Here is a 20,458-nt window from a genome sequence, read left to right as displayed (position 1 = left end):
GGTAATAGAGGTGATGTCCCTAATTTAATATGTAGACTGAGGGTCTGCAATTGTCCACTAACCAAATATGCTTCGACATTCCTTGTTAAATAAGATTACAGAAGCACACAAGGAATTAGTCCTAAAAATAATCAATCCTTGAGAGTGAGAGTCCATAATGTGTTTGCAAAACATTATCTTAAGAAGGCAATCTACAGTATAGTACTGTATTTTTAATCAATTTAGTAAACAATCTGGAATCCTGTATTTTTAATTATTTAACTTAGCCGGTGAATATATAATAGCTGCTACTCAGCGGCTCGACAGAAAACACACTCAAAAACTCGCGAGCGATCGCTATGAAGGTTGCGGGTGTGACCACCAGCGCCAACTATCGGCCAGATACCACTCTTGCATGTAAACAAACCCTTCAATTCTTCTCTGTCGACCTTGACGACAAGACGTATCATTACTCGCTGTAGAACCTGGAGTTTTCTCAACATATTTGGTGAAGTACTTCATTTTGGTTTGAGCTTTCGCAGTACAGGTGTTTTATCTTCAACTTAAATCTTGAACTCGTTTTTGGATAGATTTAATTTTTGATGACTTTGGATTGTTTTTTGGACTTTCCTTGACTTTTAAATGGCCGACCCTTCCCTTAGTACGGAAGTGTGTTTAGGCTTTTAGCAATTATCTTATCACGTTATAAATTAATTATAGATTTTCCTCTATATATTTTATATCTCACCCGCCTTTATTAGGCCTCTTCGATTAGCTTTCCATTTATAATAAACATCAAGATAAATTTTAATGATTTGTTTATATGCGACCTTTCCTGAGAGTAGGCGGTCCTAACTTGGAAACCGAAGTTAAACAACGTTGAGCCCTTTCAATCGTAAATAACTTTTACAGAGCTAATGATTTAAAACTTATTAAATGAATATTTTTTAGTAGATATTTTATGAAAGATTTTCTTTGAATAGTCTTCGTACTGTTTCAAAGATGAACTAACGTTTAGTTTATTTATGCTACGCAGTTTGCGCTCTATCGTTACGATAGAGAGAGAGAGTATCACGGTTTCACTTTGCAGAAAGAGTAAATCGATTCTGACGTTTTGTTCATTCTTCTTTCAAAGCTTAAATGTTTTAAATTTTATTTTAAAGGAACTTTTTAATTGAAAAACCTTTCAGTTTTTTCCTTTGGTCAAATAACCTGTTTTTTGACGAAACTTAAACAGGCGTATCTCACTAAGATCACCCCTACCATAAGGCGAGAGAGACGATTTTCTCCTCGTCATCCGAAGGCTTTTCGCATAAGAAACCGTGGAACAAGGTTTCGAGGCCCTTTAAGCGAAAGTCAGTCCTTTCAGGACAGGTCCAGCGTCCTGGTTTTAACTATTAGGACAGCTCTGACCCTATGCAGTCATCGGAAGACTGCTCGCCGCCTAAACAAAAGCGTAACACAGACTCCGAGAGTCTTTTTGTAGGCAAGGTTTTGCAGTCACAGACGTTACCCTCGTCTCTTACCGCAACCATTCCCGTTGATCCTAAATGGGTTGTACGGCAAGACATGCAGAATAAGCTTGCCTCCCTTATGGAAGACTATTCTGCCGATAAGTCCGTTGAGCCTAGCCGTTTATCTCATCGAGATCCTGGCTTTCAGCCACCCAAACGTTCCTCTGTGCGTCCTGTTGACGTTGGCGTAGCCAAGTCACGTCAGTCAGGTTGTTTAGAACCACACTCGATGCGGTCTCGTGTGGATTTTCAGCCGCATTTGGACGTTAGGCCACTTGCTGATGCTCCTGTTGACGTTCAGGACGTTCGCCAATCATCGGAGTTGACTTGTTTTGACGCTGAGCGTCAACCTCCGCATTCTAGAGTTGTTTTGACTGCTCAGACTAGGCAGTCAAAGCAGTCTCGAGTGGACGCTGTGCGTCCTCACGCACCTGTTGTTGTTGACAGTTCACAGACTGTCAAGCAGTTACATGACGTTGCGTCCTGGTCCGCTACTAATGCACCAGTGCGTGTGGACTCTGCTTGTAAAGCATTGCCACCACGGTAGGTCTCTCCCTTGCTTGAGACTCGGCTATTGTCGGACAAGGTTCCTTCAGATGAGGAAGTTGCTGTTCCCCCTCCTACTGATATTCCCTTGACGACTCTGTCAGACGGAGAGGAGCCCAAAGCTGCTTAGCCCTCTATGGACTTTAAATAAATCATGCTGATTTTTAAGGATCTTTGTCCGGATCTTTTTGTAACTGCTGCTCCTCGTTCGCCTAAACGTCAGAGTTTACACTAGGCCTAGCTACTTCGAAGCCGTTGTTTTATAAGCTAGTGCTCTCTCGCTTTTCTAAGAGAGCTTTACGTTTGCTAGGCGACTGGTTTATCACCAGGAGGAGTTTGGGAGAGACAGCCTTTGCTTTCCCTACTTTTAAGCTGGCTTATAGAGCGAGAGTCTGATATGACACGAGAGAAGTTCTCGGCTTGGGAGTTCCTGCCTCTGCCCAGATAGACTTCTCAAACCTCATAGACTCTCCCTGGCGCCTGGCCATGAGACGCTCCAAGATTTTATGGTCGACTTCAGAGCTATTTTCGAGCGTTTGAAGTTTTGCTGTACAATTATGTCATGCATAAACAAGGCTTTCAGGGATGGCTCCTATGATCTGACAGCCACGTTCTCTGCAGGAACAAGTCCCTCAGGGATGGCTCCAATGATCTGGCAGCCACGTTCACTGCAGGAGTACGTAAGAGGCAAGTGCGCTCAATGTGTTCATTGTCAAGACAAACTTCACGATGAAGTCTACCAGGCTGTCTTGACAGCATTTATGGAAGGCGACTGGATGGTCTCTCTCGACATTCAGGAGGCATACTTCCACATTCCTATACACCCGGATTCCCAACCGTTTCTGAGGTTTGTTTACAGGAATGTGGGGTACCATTTTCGAGCCCTGTGCTTTGGCCTCAGTCCTGCTCCTCTCGGGTTTACGAGGCTCATGAGGAATGTGGCAAAATCCCTCCATCTATCGGGGATCCGAGCCTCCCTGTACTTGGACGACTGGCTTCTCAGAGCATCGTCCAGTCTTCACTGTCTGCAGGATCTACATTGGACGTTAAGTCTGGCCAGGGAGTTGGGACTTTTGGTCAACCTAAAAGTCCCAACTGATCCCATCCCAGATTATTCTATATTTGGGGGTGGAGATTCGCAGTCCAGTTTTTTTCGGGCTTTTCCGTCTGCCACCGAATAGAACAAGCCCTGCTCGAAGTCCAACTAATGCTGAAAAGAAAACGTTTGTTCAGTCAGGAGTTGGAACAGTCTCGTAGGGACTCTCTCATCCCTGGAGCAGTTTGTCTCACTAGGGAGACTACACCTTCTGCCTCTCCGGTTCCATCTAGCCTCTCACTGGAACTAGGACAAGACGTTAGAGACGGTATCATTCCCAGTCTCCGAACCAGTAAAGGCATGCCTGAAATGGTGGGACGGCAATATCAGTCTGAGAGAGGGACTATCCCTAGCAGTCAAGAACCCAAACCACGTGTTGTTCTCAGACGCGTCGGATTTGGGTTGGGGTGCGACCCTGGACGGTCGGGAATGCTCGGGTCTGTGGACCTCAAGTCAGAAGAGCATGCACATCAACGGCAAGGAGCTATTAGCAGTCCACTTGGCCTTGATGATTTTCGAAAGCTTCTTCGAAACTAAGTGGTAGAGGTCAACTCAGACAACACCACAACTTTGGCGTACATCTCCAAGCAAGGAGGCACACACTCCTTCACGCTGCTCGAGATCGCAAGGGACCTTCTCTTATGGTCAAGAAATCGAGGCATCTCCCTGTTGACGAGATTCATCCAGGGGGACTTGAACGTCTTGGCAGACTGTCTCAGTCGGAGGGGTCAGGTGATACACACGGAATGGACCCTCCACAAGGACGTGGGCAAGAGTCTTTGGGCTACTTGGGGTCAACCCACCATAGACCTCTTTGCCTCCTCGTTGACCAAAAGGTTACCAATCTATTGCTCTCCAGTCCTAGATACAGAAGCAATCCACATAAACGCGTTTCTACTGGATTGGTCTCTTCTGGACTTATATGCATTCCCACCATTCAAGATAGTCAACAAGGTACTGCAGAAGTTCGCCTCTCACGAAGGGACAAGGTTGACGTTGGTTGCTACCCTCTGGCCCGCGAGAGAGTGGTTCACCGAGGTACTTCAATGGCTGGTAGACTTTCCAAGAAGTCTTCCTCTAAGGGTAGATCTGTTACGTCAGCCCCACGTAAAGAATGTCCATCAAAGCCTCCCTGCTCTTCGTCTGACTTCCTTCAGACTATCGAAAGACTCTCAAGAGCTTGAGGCTTTTCGAAGGAGGCAGCCAGTGCGATTGCAAGAGCGAGGAGAGCTTCTACCATTAGAATATACCAGTCGAAGTGGGAAGTCTTTTGAAACTGGTGCAAGTCAGCATCTGTGTCCTCGTCCAATACCTCTGTAGCCCAAATCGCAGATTTTCTTTTACATCTGAGAAAGGTTCGCTCCCTTTCAGCTCCCACGATTAAGGGCTACAGGAGCATGTTGGCTTCGGTCTTTCGACATAGAGGCTTAGATCTTTCCAACAATAAAGATCTCCAAGATCTCCTTAAGTCTTTCGAGACCTCTAAGGAACGTCGTTTGGCAACTCCTGGATGGAACTTAGAGGTGGTCATAAGGTTCCTCATGTCAGACAGGTTTGAGCCATTACATTCAGCCTCCCTGAAGGATCTCACCCTCAAGACACTTTTCCTAGTGTGCTTGGCTTCGGCTAAAAGGGTCAGTGAACTTCATGCCTTCAGTAAGAACATCGGTTTTTTTCTACAGAAAAAGCCACTTGTTCACTTCAACTTGGTTTCCTGGCCAAAAAATGAACTGCCTTCTCGTCCTTGGCCTAAATCTTTTGATATTCCTTGCTTATCAGAGATCGTAGGCAACGAACTGGAAAGAGTATTATGTCCTGTTAGAGCTCTTAAGTTCTATTTAGCTCGTACTAAGTCATTACGAGGTAAATCTGAGGCATTATGGTGCTCAGTTGAGAAACCATCATTACCTATGTCAAAGAATGCTTTGTCATATTTTATCAGATTTTTTAATACGAGAAGCTCATTCTCACTTGAATGAGAAAGACCGATGGTTGCTTAAGGTTAAGACGCACGAAGTTAGAACTATAGCAACCTCCGTGGCCTTCAAGCAAAATAAATCTCTGCAAAGTATTATGGACGCGACTTTTTGGAGAAGCAAGTCAGTGTGCGCGTCATTTTACTTAAAAGATGTCCAGACTCTTTACGAGGACTGCTACACACTGGGTCCATTCGTTGCAGCGAGTGCAGTAGTGGGTGAGGGTTCTACCACTACATTACCCTAATTCCAATATCCTTTTTAATCTGTCTCTTGAAATGTTTTTTGGGATGTACGGAAGGCTAAGAAGCCTTTCGCATCCTTGTTGATTTGGCGGGTGGTCAAAGTCATTTCTTGAGAGCGCCCAGATTAGGGGTTTGTTGAGGTCCTGTTAGTATGGGTTGCAACTCTTTATACTTCAGCTCCTGGGAGTCTTTCAGCATCCTAAGAGGATCGCTGGGCTTCGTGAGGAAGACAGACTTACAAGGCAGAGTAATCGTCTAAGTCAACTTCCTTACCAGGTACCTATATATTTTGGTTTTGTTATATTGATAACTGTCAAAAACTCTTAGCTTATACGCTGTAAACTTAATTAACTCTGGTCTCTACCCACCGCCTTGGGTGTGAATCAGCTATTATATATTCACCGGCTAAGTTAAATATTTAAAAATGATATTTTAATTATAAAATAAATTTTTGAATATACTTACCCGGTGAATATATAAATTAAAGGCCCTCCCTTCCTCCCCAATAGAGACGCAGCGGGACGAGAAGAATTGAAGGGTTTGTTTACATACAAGAGTGGTATCTGGCCGATAGTTGGCGCTGGTGGTCACACCCGCAACCTTCATAGCGATCGCTCGCGAGTTTTTGAGTGTGTTTTCTGTCGAGCCGCTGAGTAGCAGCTATTATATATTCACCGGGTAAGTATATTCAAAAATTTATTTTATAATTAAAATATCATTTCAACTGTATTTTTTAATTACTTTAGTTTACAATCTGGAATCCTGTATTTCAATCTTCAATATAAATGGTTTATCAAAGTACAGTACTGTATTGTAAACTAAAAAAAGTAATCTACACAATCTCTGTAACCTTAACCTTGTTGTATTGCTTGAACTAAAATTTATCCCTCTCCTTCAATTGCACCCCACCTCCAACGGAGTGCAGAAGTCAGCAATATGAATGTCGGGGAACATTCACAGAAGTAATTAGAATTTTAATATTAAAATTTCATATTTCTATGATCCCCTGCTATTCATGTACATGCCTATCCTCCTCCACACTGACTCCAAGGGATAATGTCGACTTCGAAACTAAAGGAAATATTTCCTGAGGCAACAGTCTGGGCTTCCTACCACTTACAGTAGTGGGCTGTTCCTTTGTGAAAGGCATGTAAAGTTTGAAGCAAAAGAAAATTGGAAAATTTTAAACATTTCATGGACGAGTGTCGATTAAACATCAGGTAAGTGTAAAGATCAGAAATTTTATTATCAAAATTCTAATTTTGGGGAAGTGCTGTGTGGTGTCCAGGATCCTGGCTCCCTAATCTTGTGCAAGAGAGAGGAACAATTGATTCTCACTTGGAAATGAAAGTTGGTGGGTGGGTACAAGATGATGCGCAGGTTGAGTTGTCTCTAGCTGTAGTGGAAGTTCTTGGTGATGAGGAAGTAACAACTTATCCCCATAGGAGACGGTTTAAGCATTGGAGGTGCTGTCAATTTCAATGACCCGAGCTTGAAGGTCTCTCTTACACCTGAGCTTGAAGGTCTCTCTTACACCTGAGCTTGGAGGTCTCTCTTATAAATGCTGAGACACTGCTTTGCACGTTGATACACTGGCCCTAGAGTGGGGGAGAAAATAATTCTTTTGTATTCATGTTGTACTGGAATCCGTGTTTTAGCCTTTCACAGTCCTTGGAGACCCCACAGCACCTCCAGAAAGATAGGTTTTTCCTTTGTCAAAACTTCTCTATAATACACAGAGTGAGCTCCACCTAACAGAAATAACTCAGTACTGTACTGGTAATCATTTGGACAAGTTGGGACTGTGAAATCAATTCCCCTTTCAAGAGTTAACCAATCACAAACACTTTGGAAGTAAAGCTTGCATAAAGTGGGGGAAGCTTTACTGCAAAGCTGGATGAATTTTTGTATAGTACAGCATATTGTGGCATCGTTTAATTTCATTGCCATGAAAGTTCATGCACGTGTAGAAAATTCTATGTTTGCGCAGTCGTAAATTTGCGTATTTTCAATTTCAGCAGTAGTATTTTTCCCCCCTCTTGTATTTTTCCCCCTAACTGTATGGTATCTTTAAACAGAACGTTGTGCATAATGATCAACTGTTACGTGGATACATGTCAATTAGAGCGGTCTGTTTGGTAGTAACAAACTGACATGTCCACTGTTACAGTAAAATGGTTGAACTCATGCGGAAATGGAACTATAAAGACATTCTGATTATAGTTATACTCAATGACCATAGTTGTTTTGGCCAATTTTTCATGGCCGATGCCTTTCCTGCCGCCAACCCTCCCCATTTACCCGGGCTTGGGACTGGCACCAAGTTGAGGCTGGCTTGCCCCCCTCAGTGGCTGGGTATAACTATAATCAGAATGTCTTTTTAGTTCCATTTCCACATGAGTTCAACCACTTTACTGTAACAGTGGACATGTCAGTTTGTTACTAACAAACAGACCGCTCTAATTGACATGTATCTACGTAACAGTGGATCGTTATGCACTACGTTCTGTTTAAAGATACCATACAGTTGGAACTAAAAAGACACTGTCAAAGGTTTTTCAAAAGCGGGACTGTAAATAATCATGCCATACAAGCTGTGAAAGGATTTGTCACAAAAGTGCTTACTAGTAGTTAATTAGTACATGTAAACATATTAATCATTGTCTTGCATGTTATCTTTTTCTGATTGCCAATAAAAATAAAAATAAATAAAATGAAAGGAAAAAATGTTTTAATAAATTTGTGGTGTATACAGTAAGCTATGTTATATCATTAGTTCTACACAGTTTTGATACACGAATGACAACAATAATAATTATATGTACACTTTCAACAGAGAAATAGAAAAATAAAAGGAATAATACTAAATTAGTAAATAAAAGCATTATTATCATTGAGAGCCAATGAAGTAGATTATTTAGTTATAACATAAGTGAGAGGCAAAATGATATGGCAATTTTCCGAAGGTTACTTTTATAATGGCACGGACTTAGAATTTGCGCGGAATAAGCGAAAATTTACCCAGCGTAAACAAAACTTATTTCACAGTAGTTCCCAAACCTTAACTTGGTGCTTAATGGCCCTCTTGGGTTATATGCCTTGTCTTTGATGCTTAATGCCACTCATCCGTACCACTTCTCAAAGGTGGTCACCTTTTTTTCTAGTGTCTGGCAACTCTGCATATCTTAATCTTGGATTGTGGTACTGTACCTCATACAAGTAGGAAATAATCTAAGTAGAAAAGGAAGTTACTGTATGGCATACATCCACAAGGATTTTATAAGAAATAATTCATTTACAGATAACATATCTAAAATGAATTACGTGACTGTATTGCCTATTTACTAATATCCCATTCTATGAAAGAAAGTTGGAGAACTATAAGAGTTGATAGGTGATATTAGTAGGAACTATTTGGCATACAGTAAATAGAAATTCAAGTTTCAATTTGTATAAATATATATACAAGACTCAGATTGTTCTTAAAGAGCTTTTCTCCAAAATCCTTCTAATGTTACATTATCGATTGGTTTCTATGAATGCATGCATTTGACAAATGAGATGGGTTTCTAACTATAATTTCATTAAGAGCAGCTAGGTCAATTTGTTATTCTCACTTTAGACTGGTTTATAAACATGGGTAAAAATATAATTGTTCCTACACTTGATACAAACCCTCATTCTTCACTATAGGAGATATTCTAGCGCGGGCTGGAAAATACAGCAGAAAAACCTTAACAAGGTCAGACAGGTAGTTATCCACCTGTTAGTGGTGGGGGACTGCCGATAGGTAGCTATTGTTTACCTTCAATCGAATTCTAGCCGTCGCAGTGGTAACACAGCTGCTCCTGCTTTTGTTTAACTGGCAGACTAGCCTTTCTTTGTTGTATTTTTGATTAATTCTTCTTTTTTCTTTGTTAGATGTGATGTCCTCTATTATGAGGAAGTGTCCCAGGGTTCCCCCGAAATCCTGTGGCACTTTATGTCACCGCCGAAGGTGGATCCTCATTCCTTATGCCCTACGTGCAGAGGTCATAGGTGTTCTGAAGGCTCCCCCTGCCAAGTATGTAGAGAGTGGACGCCCTCTCAGTGGGAAAAGTTAGAGAAGAGGAAGAAGAAGAAATCCAAGAGGGATTCGTTACCTCCAGGTTCGCCGTCGAAAGGTAAGGAGTCTCGGGCCTCTCGATCTCTCCCTTCACTCTTCTTTGCCTCCCTCCTCCGGGGGGGAAGTCGAGGAAGAGTGGCACCATTGATTTAACCCCCATTCCTCTTGGTCAGGCAGATCACGTTGCCTCCCCCAGTGGGACAATACTATCCGCCACCGGGAATGACTGTTACCGCTTCCATTCCAGATCATGTACGAGCAGTATGGCCTGCCCTTGGACTTCCTGGTTCTCCTTCAGAGGAAGTTTGGAACCAGTTCCTTGCGGGCAAGGTAGTGCCTCAGGTCCCTTCTGTTTTTGAACCCTCGGGAGTTCCGGACCTCGCCTACCTTCCGTCAACTCAGTTGGCGCCTGCGGAAGTTTCAGTGGATATAGTAACTTCAGCTCCTGTGGTGCCTACTTCGCACTCCATTTGCACTTCTACAAAATCACAACGTCGCAAGCGCGAACATCGCAGTACCTCCTCCTCCTCCTCCTCTTTGGAGGCTAGGAGGGAGAGAGAGAAGAGGAAAATGAGAGCTCGCTCTCCTTTGCCCAGATGTTCTCGCCGGAGAGACAGGTGACATAGGAAGAGACATCATCGTTCTCGCTCTTCATCAACTTCTAACCTAAGAATAGCACTTCCTCTCGTCATCGTTCTCCCTCGCTATCATCTTTCTCTCGCGAGGGATTATCCAGCGCTTCAAGAAAAAGAGCGCTACGTTACGTTCTCGCTCCTCGTCACAAGAGAGCTCTCCAAAGCGTAATAAGCGCTCCCTTAAGAGAAGCTCTTCCCACGATTTTTCATCTAATCGCGTCAGGAGCGCGGCCAAGGGCAAAGCGTGCCCTGACCTCGATCCCTCTCCTTCACATATTAGTTTGAGGATCTCCGATCGCTCTAGGAAAGTCAGAAAGAGCACTTCTCCTCACCTTCGCTACGTGTCATCAGAGAGAGAGCGCTCTGGCCCTTCAACTTCCCGATCACGCAAGTCTCCGGTCATACTCTCGTGGGGTCAATCACCTCGCCCTCGTGTTCGGACAGGACAACTCCAGTTCCCCTGCTCCCTAATGAGTTACGGAATACGATCCTTATGAGAACCTCGGAAGAAGACGCTGGGGTTCAACCCTTCTTCTCTTCTGTTGAGAGCAGAAGGAAATGCCAGATCGCCGATCAATTCGACCTCTTCCACCTCGTTTTTCAGACCCTTCAAAGAGAGGAATCTCTACGAATACTACTAAGACAGTACGAATAATTCGGTCACCTTCTCCTAGACCGTCGACTTCCAGCGCTCGGCCTTCCCCTGTAATAACGGCAATGTGGTCTCCTACTTCGACGTTACCTCCAGACACTCTGACTTCTATCGCCCTTCCTCCTGTAATAACTTGCGAGGAATTAGCGCAGTCTGAGGATTCCTCGGAAGAGCAACTATGAAAGGACTTAGAGTCCTCCTAATTGAGGGCTCTAAGAACTGTGTAATATCTCGGGCTTCAGCGATCTAAATCTGTCTTCTCGACATACTAACGCTCCAGCTTTAGACAGACTATGTCGTCCTCCACCAAACCCTAAGACCAGAATTGAACTTCCCTGATCTGGTCACACTGCAGGCCGTCTGAGGAAGGTCTCGTTGGCGGTCTCGGGAGAAACGGGTTCCCTGAAGTCTCAGGGATCCCATAAACTTTTACAATTCCCGTTTACGAGGCAAAAGCGCTTTTACAAGGTCCGAGACTCCAACCCTTCTCCTCTGTCCCTGGATCCCCTCACAGCGAGGAACACACCTGGCTGCTTCTCGGAGAGAGACTACTCTTCCAGTCTCTTTTACAGCCACAGAAGCCTAGGCAATGGAAGCGGCTTCAATGTCCCTTTATCTTGGTTCGAGGCGTGGTCTGGTACAGTTGGCTACCTAGCGAGTCACAAGGACCTGTCAAACCAAAACTCCATGTAGTCCCTACAGGAACTCCTAGCTGCTGGGGCCAAGACAATGGACTTCCTAACTGCTACAACAGTGACTATGTGGAGCAATTGGGTCCTCAAAAGGAGGGAATCAGTAGTTTTCAGACTTCATAGGAGCATCAGTAAGGCCAAGAGATCGGATTTGAGAAACTCGGACCTTCTACAACCTCTCCTCTTTCCTAAACAAGCAATTTCCTCTACTTTAGATACTTGGAGGAAAGAGACACAGAACACCGCAATGCAAAAGGCTGCCTCTTTTCGCACAATGCAACAGCAGCCAACTCCACAACCTAAGACCTCAACCGCGGCTCCACCCGCAGGCAAGAGCCTCAGCCGCCCCTCCTTTGTACCCAAACCTATGGGCAGAGGAAAGTTGGCTCTTCCCAAGGCTAAAAGGAGGAACCCTAGAGAGAAATAGGGTCACGGTTCCCCCCTTCCAGTGCATAGGGGGGTGCCTGCAGGGGAGTTGGAGGAGGTGGAAAGCTATGGAGGTCATGCAATGAACCATCAAGGTGCTTCGTTTGGGGTACCGCATCCCCTTCATAGGCTCTCCTCCTCCTCTAATTCCTCCTCCGATCTCGTCCTCCCAGGTCCCTCGGAATCAAGGGAAACAGCAAGCCCTAGCTCGGGAGATCCAGAGCATGCTTCTAAAAGATGCCATCCAACAAGTCCCCAACACCTCCCTGGGGTTTTTCAGTTGCCTCTCTAATAGAGAAAGCTTCGGGGGGTTGGAGACCAGTTTGTGAAGCAAATTCCTTTCAAAATGGAGACAGCAGCCTCCATGATCCAAGCGGTGCGTCCAGGAGACTTTATGGCATATGTGGACTTAAAAGACGCATATTTCCATGTACCAATCCGTCGCTCAACTCTGAAATTCCTGCACTTTCTGGTTCAGGGTCGAAGCTTCAAGTTCAAAGTCCTATGCTTCAGCCTCTTGACTGCCCCACTGGTGTTTACAAGGGTTTTCGAACTCGTTTCCTCCTGGGCACACAAGCATGGGACACGACTGCTAAGGTATTTGGACGACTGGCTACTCCTGGCCTCGTCCAGGGAACAAGCCCTGGATCACCTGAGAAGGCTTCTCGACCTTTGCAAGGATCTGGGGATCCTTGTAAACGTAGAGATGTCTTGTTTGATTCCAACCCAAGTCATGAACTATCTGGGTATGTCCATCAACACCCAGGTAGGGAGGGTGTTCCCTTCGGAAGACAGACTTCTGAGACTGAAACAATCCATCGCTCAACTCTTGTCTCCACTGCCTCCTCCAGCCAAGATGTGGCAGTCTTCTGGGCCATCTTTCCTCCCTGGAAAAACTAGTTCCAGGTGGAAGATCAAGAATGAGAAGTCTCCAGTGGCATCTGAAGACCCATTGGTCCCAAAAGAACAATTCCCCATTCTTGCCAGTGGAGGTTCCAGCACTGGTGATACAAGATCTTCAGTGGTGGTCAACCAAAGAGAATACCCAAACGGGTATTCCCCTCCAAAGCCCCAATCCGAAGTTAAAACTTTTCGGACGCGGCGCTACGGGGCTAGGGTTCCCACCTAGGCCCGAAGTTAGCATCAGGAGTCTTGTCTCCGATAGAACAAACTCTCCGTATAAATCACCTAGAATTGTTAGCAGCCTGGAAAGGCCTAAAATACTTTGTAGATCTACAAGGAGGAGAGGTGGTGCTGATGAGCGACAACTCCACAGCCAACAAACAAGGGGGTACTCTGGCAAGAGACCTCTGTCTGCTAGCAGTACAGATTTGCCAGTGGGCGGAAGGTCACGACATTTCTCTCACAGCCAGATTTATTCCAGGTCAGAGAAAAATCATAGCGAATCAACTAAGCTGGCATCACCAAGTGTTGAGTGGCGAATGGTCTTTGGATCCTCGAGTAACGAAGGCAGTAATAGCTTTGTGGGGTTTCCCTACAATAGACCTGTTCACCACTTCTCTGAATGCGAAACTTCCCCGCTACGGGTCCCCAGTTCCAGATCATCAGGCAGCGATCCAGGACGCCCTTCAACAGTCTTGGGACAACCTGGACGCATACGCCTTTCCACCCTTTTGCCTGCTGAGAAGGGTGATCAACAAACTCGATCCCTCTCTTCCTTTAGTGGTGGACTTCCTTTTGTACCTCAGGGAGGAAAAGCTCCTCTCAGTCTCGGCAATTAAGGGCTATCGTTAAGCCTTGAGCCTCATCTGTAGACTGAAAGGGGTTGACCTTTCCACCTCAGAAGATATCACCTTGTTGATTCGAGGTTTTGAGAAATCTTGCCCCCCAGTTGAGATTAGACCACCACCTTGGGACGTGTCCCTGGTCTTATGTTCCTTGAAGGGTCCACCCAATGAGTCCTTAAATAGGACCTCTGACTACTTTCTGACCCTTAAGACCATCTTCCTAGTAGCTCTGGCCTCGGGAAAAAGGGTCAATGGACTACATGGTCTGTCTTACAACGTCACCCATTCTAGAGGATTGGGGGAAGTCTCTCTCAGCTTCGTGCCAGTCAGGCCGCTAAGGAAATACCTAGAGCACACCCGACCTTTCAGACCACGCCTCCTTCATCTCTTCCTCAGTACCAACAAGGTGAAGAAGAGAATCTCTCGCAACACCATCTCTTTCTGGCTCAAGAAAGTTATTGCGAGAGCCATTCACGGAGACCCAGAGGCAGCACAACCCAAAGCCCATCAAGTTAGGGGAGTGGTTGCCTCACTGGCATTTAAGAGAAATTTCTCAGTCTCCCAAGTCTTAAGAGGTGGGGTATGGAAACACCAATCTACATTCACCACTCACTATTTGAGCAATGTGACACATAGGTCTCTAGACACCTTTTCTATAGGGCCTATTGTGGCAGGTCAACAGGTGCTGTAGCTACCTTACGCCCTTTCAGGGGACAGTAGCCATTGGTTGAGGATTCCGTGTTACACTAGGTGTTAAGAAGGACATCCATTTATCTTCTTCGTTTCCTTCTCCCTCCCGTCTGGGTATCCTAGTCTGTAGCCAGTTTCAGCTGGACTTGCCAATGGAAATAAGGTATGAACTCATCTGATTCCTCTTAGAGGGTATAAGTTATACTCGTAGTCATGAGGTTTCTCCTTTTCAAGGTCGGGGGAATCCTAAGTATTAAAGGGTCCGAGTCGAATGTTCCTGACCCTCTTCAACCCTGAAACATCTGTTTCCATGAAGCTACAAACTTTCAGTTGTGCTAAGATTATAGGGATCTACAAAGAAAGAAGATTAATGGGAGATTTTTTTTCTTCAAAAGAGTCTAGTCTGAGGACTCTCTTCCCTAGGAATAGGGAACTCCTTGGCCACCCTAGCCTCAAGACTAAGTCTCCTATAGTAAAGAATGAGGGTTTGTATCAAGTGTAGGAACAAATGACAAACTTATAACAGAGTTTGTATTTTTCCTAACATACAAACCCGAATTCTTTACACAAATCTTCCCTCCGTCACCGCCCCTAGAATACAGTGAACCCTCGCTACTTCGCGGTTCGACAATCGCGGATTCACCACTTCGCGGGGTTTTCCCATAACCCATATATATATACATATCGCTGATTTTCCGGAAAATTCGAAAATACCGCGAAATCTGAAGACAACCAAATACGATATTTTGTTACCTGTAATTCCATTAATACTGTAATTAGTAATATCTGCTCTTACTGATTGTTCATTGCATTACATATGATATATAATTCAGCACAGAAAGAAATAAAACACGAAAAGAGAATGTGATCATACGATAATTCAGTACGTAGTAAAATTAAATCGAACATGAAACGCAAATCAGATGCAGTCATACCATATTAGAATGGTGTGTACTGTAATGGATGTGCTTCTTTTCCATGAATCTTTTGTATGTATACGTACGTAGTACAGTACTGCATCCAATAATATTCTTTGTTGCAAAAATCACATTTCGAATACTGTAAGCGTACGAGAGAGAGAGAGAGAGAGAGAGAGAGAGAGAGAGAGAGAGAGAGAGGCGTAAAATAGCGTACGTAAATTTTTATTATTATTGTTATTATTATTATTATTGTTGTTGTTGTTAATAAAATTATTATTGTTATTATTATTAATCATTATTATTATTATTATTACTGTACAGTATTATTATCATTATTTATTATTATTACGGTATTGTACTTAATCTACGTACGTTCAGTATGCGCGGGGCATCTTCTATGAGTAACCAACGCACCATGTACTGTAAGACGGGTTGTGATTGGTTCAAGCGCTGATAGATGACGAATCAAAACTCAAGTTTTGTTATCTAGCCTGTGATTGGTGTTTTGCCCGCATCTTCTACCCGCAGCATCAAAGTTCTCGCGGGGCTGGATCGTTCACTTTCTCTTTCCGCGTATTGCTGAGTAGACGTTCTTAAGTTTGTGAAGTTTAATCTGTGCTGTGTGCGACTGTTTTAAGTTGAACTTTTTGTTGAACTTTCTGTTAAATCCTACTGTACAATGCCTCCCAAGCGTTCTGCTTCTAGTAAGGCTGGTAGTGAGCCTAAACGCCACCGAAGGATGATGACGATAGCTGAGAAGGTTACGCTTCTCGACATGTTAAAAGATGGTAGAAGTTACGCGGCCGCCGGCCGCCATTTTGGCATCAACGAATCCACCGTTCGCTATATCAAAAAGGACGAGGCGAACATTAGAAAGACTGCTGCAATCACCTTTAGCAGATCAGCGAAGCGAGTCGTTACAACGCGTAATAAAACGATCGTACGCATGGAAGGTGCTTTAGCTGTGTGGATTGCCGACTGCCGGAAGAAGAACATAGCGTTGGATACGAACACCATCCAAACAAAGGCTTTGAGCTTATATGAGAATTTTGCTGCAAAGGAACCTAAAGACGACGACGGCAACCATGCTGAAGATGATGATGATGCAGATGATCCTCAACCAGGGACATCCACTGATTCCCAGCCTCAGAAACGTTTTTCCGCAAGCAAAGGATGGTTCGCGAAGTTTCAGAAACGCTTCGCCCTGAAAAGCGTTTCCCTGCATGGGGAGTCTGCTTCCGCTGACACTGCCGCTGCTGAAACTTACGTGAACCAGACTTTCAAGAACATTATCGCTGAAGGTGGATACAAGCCGGAACAAGTGTTTAATATGGATGAAACCGGCTTGTTTTGGAAGAGAATGCCGTCGCGAACTTTCCTGTTCAAAGAGGAAGCCAAAGCCTCTGGCTTTAAGGCATTCAAGGATCGCGTTACCCTCGTGATGTGTGGCAATGCTGCTGGATTTTTGTTAAAGCCGGGGCTTATTTATAAGTCGAAAAATCCTCGCGCTTTGAAAAATAAAAATAAGAATCTCCTTCCCGTGTACTGGATGCATAATCAAAAAGCATGGATTACGAAGATGCTGACCTCCAACTGGTTCCACCAGTGTTTCATCCCGCAAGTCCATGAATATCTCTTAGAGAAGGGCTTGCCATTCAAGATCCTTCTCCTTATGGATAACGCTGGTGGACACGCAACTGACCTGTCGCGTGAGGGCGTTCAGGTTGAGTTCCTGCCACCCAACACCACGTCATTAATTCAACCGATGGACCAGGGGGTTATCAGGGCGTTCAAGGCCCTCTACACGAAGAATACCTTGGCGGACCTCGTTGCGTGTGTGGATGCTGCCCAAGATGACGAGGATGAAGATTTCAACTTGAAGGCGTACTGGCGGCAGTACACCATAGCCACGTGCCTGCAGAATATTCAAAAGGCACTTCAAGAGATGAAACCTGCAACCGTAAATGCGAGCTGGAAGAAGCTGTGGCCCGATATTGTTTACGACGACAAGGGATTTACTCCGTCGGAAATCCAACACTCTGCAATACGGAAATCTGTGCAGTTGGCTGCCATAATTGGAGGTGACGGGTTTGGCGACATGACGACTGAAGACGTCGACGAGTTGTTGGACTGCCATTCCCAGCCCCTAACTGACGCAGACCTCGAAGACCTGACGAAATCGGCAAGTGAGGAAGAGAGTGAGGGTACCCAGGAAGAGACCCAAGAAAATGTCGAAGAAACGGGCTTAACATTAGAACGGCTTGCCAAGTTCTGCAACCATATGAAGGAGGCGAAAGAAATGTTACAAGAGTGGGACGAGGATATGGTTCGCTCGATGCAATTCTCAAATAAGGTCGATGACATCATGACTCCCTACAGGATGCTCTTGGATCGAAAAAAGAAGCAGCGGCAACAACTTCCGATCACAATGTTCTTCCAGCCTCGCAAAAAAGAGCCAGTTCCTCCTGCTAGTACGCCTTCGGAAGAAATTGAAGAAATTTCCCAGGAAGAAGTTGAAGAGGTGTCCCAGGAAAAGACACCTCCGTCTGAAGAGACGTAAAATACTATCATTGACTGCACAGTAGAACACATCATCAGCTTCATCATCATCATTTCTACTGTGCAGCAAATTCATCGCCATCGTCATTCAAGTTTTTCTTGAACTTCTTTCGTGGTGAGTACAGTAACAATCTTTATTTTTTACTTTAACCTGTTTTATAGTTTAGTAATGTACGTACTGTATGCATTAAGTTAAAGGGAAGGTTTTAAAAGTCTACATGTTGTAACCTATCATATTTTTTTTGTTTAAAATTTACATTCGTACGTAAAACAATCTCTCTCTCTCTCTCTCTCTCTCTCTCTCTCTCTCTCTCTCTCTCTCTCTCTCTCTCTCTCTCAAATTGTTTTCCTGTTTTGCTACGTACAAGTACTGTATAATTTATATTTGTAAGGTAACATATTTTGTAAATGCTTTTACTGTAAATACTGTATGTAAAGTATCATTATTTATCACTATCATCATGCGCGTTAAATGCCTTGTTTGTTCTGAGCGTGGTTGTTTACTGAGCGTACACGCCGTCGTTTCAGGCGGCGTCATAAAGAAAAAGATTTCATTTGGAAGTCCTAAGAAAAATACGTAAACTAAAACATTGGTAATAAAAAAATCAACATACAGTACTGTATAATCAATATAATCGATGCAAAAACTAACCTATACATATATGTGTACACTAAATGAGTTTGTTTCTTCATTATGATCAGAGATGAACGTAAACAAAACATTGGTTGCCATTTTTTATCGTGCTATTTAGGTGTTTAGGAAACACATGATATAAAATCGCCTTTAATATTTGTGCCTGTTTTAGTTTAGGGTGCTGTAGTACATGCATTAAGTGTTCTGTACATTAAAGGGTGGTTTGTTAACAGTACTACGTACAAGGGAAGGTTTTAAAAGTCCGAATATACATGTTAAATAAATAGGTAAATATGCTGTCACTACTTCGCGGATTTTCACCTATCGCGCCCGCGTCTGGAACCTATCTACCGCGATAAACGAGGGTTCACTGTAGTCCTACCTAGAATCCGATTGAAGGTAAACAGTAGCTACCGACCGGCGGCCCCCACCGCTAACAGGTGGATAACTACCTGCCCGGTCGTTAACGACCTTGTTAAGGTTTTTCTGCTGTATTTTCCAGCTCGCGCTAGAATATCTCATATAGTAAAGAATTCAGGTTTGTATGTTAGGAAAAATACAAACTCTGTTATAAGTCTGTCATGTTTGCATCTGTGAAACAAAGTCACATCTTAGGAACAAAGATTATCTAAAATTTTTACTATGATAATTTATTTTATACTTTAGGTACTGGATGTCTAGTGAAAGCTGTAGAGACCGTAGCTGAACGCCCACCTGTCATTATGGGGAAACCTTCAGGGAACATGTTCTCAGTTATTAGTACAAGTAATAATCTGGAACCATCTCGTACCTTAATGATTGGTGACAGGTAAGTGTAATTTAAATCTCAAGTTCTATCTTTCTTTTCTTTTGATTAAGCTAATATTATTAAAGCCCATCAGCATTTAAAATATTTGTTCCTAAATGTTGTTATTTTAATTGCAGATGTAACACTGACATACTGTTTGGTAAAAACTGTGGTTTGATTACGCTGGTGGTTTTGAGTGGTGTGACTGAGATGGCACACCTCGAGGCTTGGGCTGCAAGTGATGATAAAGAACAACACAAGCTGTTGGCTGATTACTACCTTCCAGAAATTGGTGATATTTTCAAATTAATCCATGAAAATTATGAGTAAGTGAAACATACCATGACTGTTTTATTGATAGGTAGGAAGTCCGGCGAGTTAAAAAGAAATTAACTTGGTCTTTTTATTATTCTTTATACCTTTTCATAATGGATAAAAATTACTCTAAATTTTAATCCTCCTTTTCAAGTCATTGACAATCTTGTCATATTTTTTTAATACTCTGGAACATTTCCATACTGTTTAACAACTTGAATGTACTGTACATTTTTCTTAGTTTTATTGGAACTACTTAATACTGTACGTGTATCATATTGTAGGGTCACATGATCGCCAAGTTTTCTGGCATGTTCTTCATTGGAAAAGCTTAATCAAATAGCTATGTATTACTACAGTGTTAGGGTGAGTAATATAACAAGAAGTGTAAGAGATGTACTGAAGTATTGAGAAAAATCTGAAGGAGATATTGAAGGTGCCAGTAGCTTGGAGATTTTTTATGGTGCATGACTATTTTTACACATTAATGTACATGTACTGTACAGTATATATGTTTGATGTTATATTTTCATACTGAATGTTTGGTTATTTATATATTCATGTATGTAAAAACAAAAAATAAAATTCATTTAGAGGTAAAACTTCAAGATTTTAATATTGTTGAAACATGAAAGGTTCAAATTTCTCAAATACTGTACTTTAATTAGTAAAAATGCATATATTTTAAAAAAAAATTCTTATATTTTTTTTTTTTTTTTTTGTATGCTCTAAGGCAGAAAGTGAGCATTAGTTACTTCAATCATATAATTTTTGTGGTACTGACTCCATCCATATCTTATTTCGATTTATTGTCTTAATGCTTTCTCGTGATGCTTTTCAAGTTTTATTTTTCATATAAACTTTGACAATATACTGTATTACTGTACTCTGTTTTCCATGGAAATGACAAGATGCATGTTTGGAGGAAATGCTCAAATC

General features: G+C 43.1%; 1 protein-coding gene across 1 annotated transcript in view; it reads left to right on the top strand.

The window, feature by feature from the left end:
- The window catches only part of LOC137651224 (glycerol-3-phosphate phosphatase-like), a 44,748-nt gene extending 24,643 nt beyond the window's left edge, over positions 1-20,105 (top strand). The window contains exons 5-6 of the mRNA XM_068384422.1: positions 19,084-19,225; positions 19,342-20,105. Of these exons, the coding sequence (XP_068240523.1) occupies positions 19,084-19,225; positions 19,342-19,534 (335 nt within the window). The 3' untranslated portion in view covers positions 19,535-20,105. The remainder of the gene's footprint in view (positions 1-19,083; positions 19,226-19,341) is intronic.
- The last annotated feature ends 353 nt before the right edge of the window (positions 20,106-20,458 follow it).

The sequence above is a fragment of the Palaemon carinicauda genome, chromosome 12 (assembly GCF_036898095.1).
Source record: "Palaemon carinicauda isolate YSFRI2023 chromosome 12, ASM3689809v2, whole genome shotgun sequence".
In the NCBI taxonomy this organism is placed as follows: Eukaryota; Metazoa; Arthropoda; class Malacostraca; order Decapoda; family Palaemonidae; genus Palaemon; species Palaemon carinicauda.
Note: the sequence above shows the minus strand (reverse complement) of the source record. Positions and strands in the feature narration are given on the sequence as shown.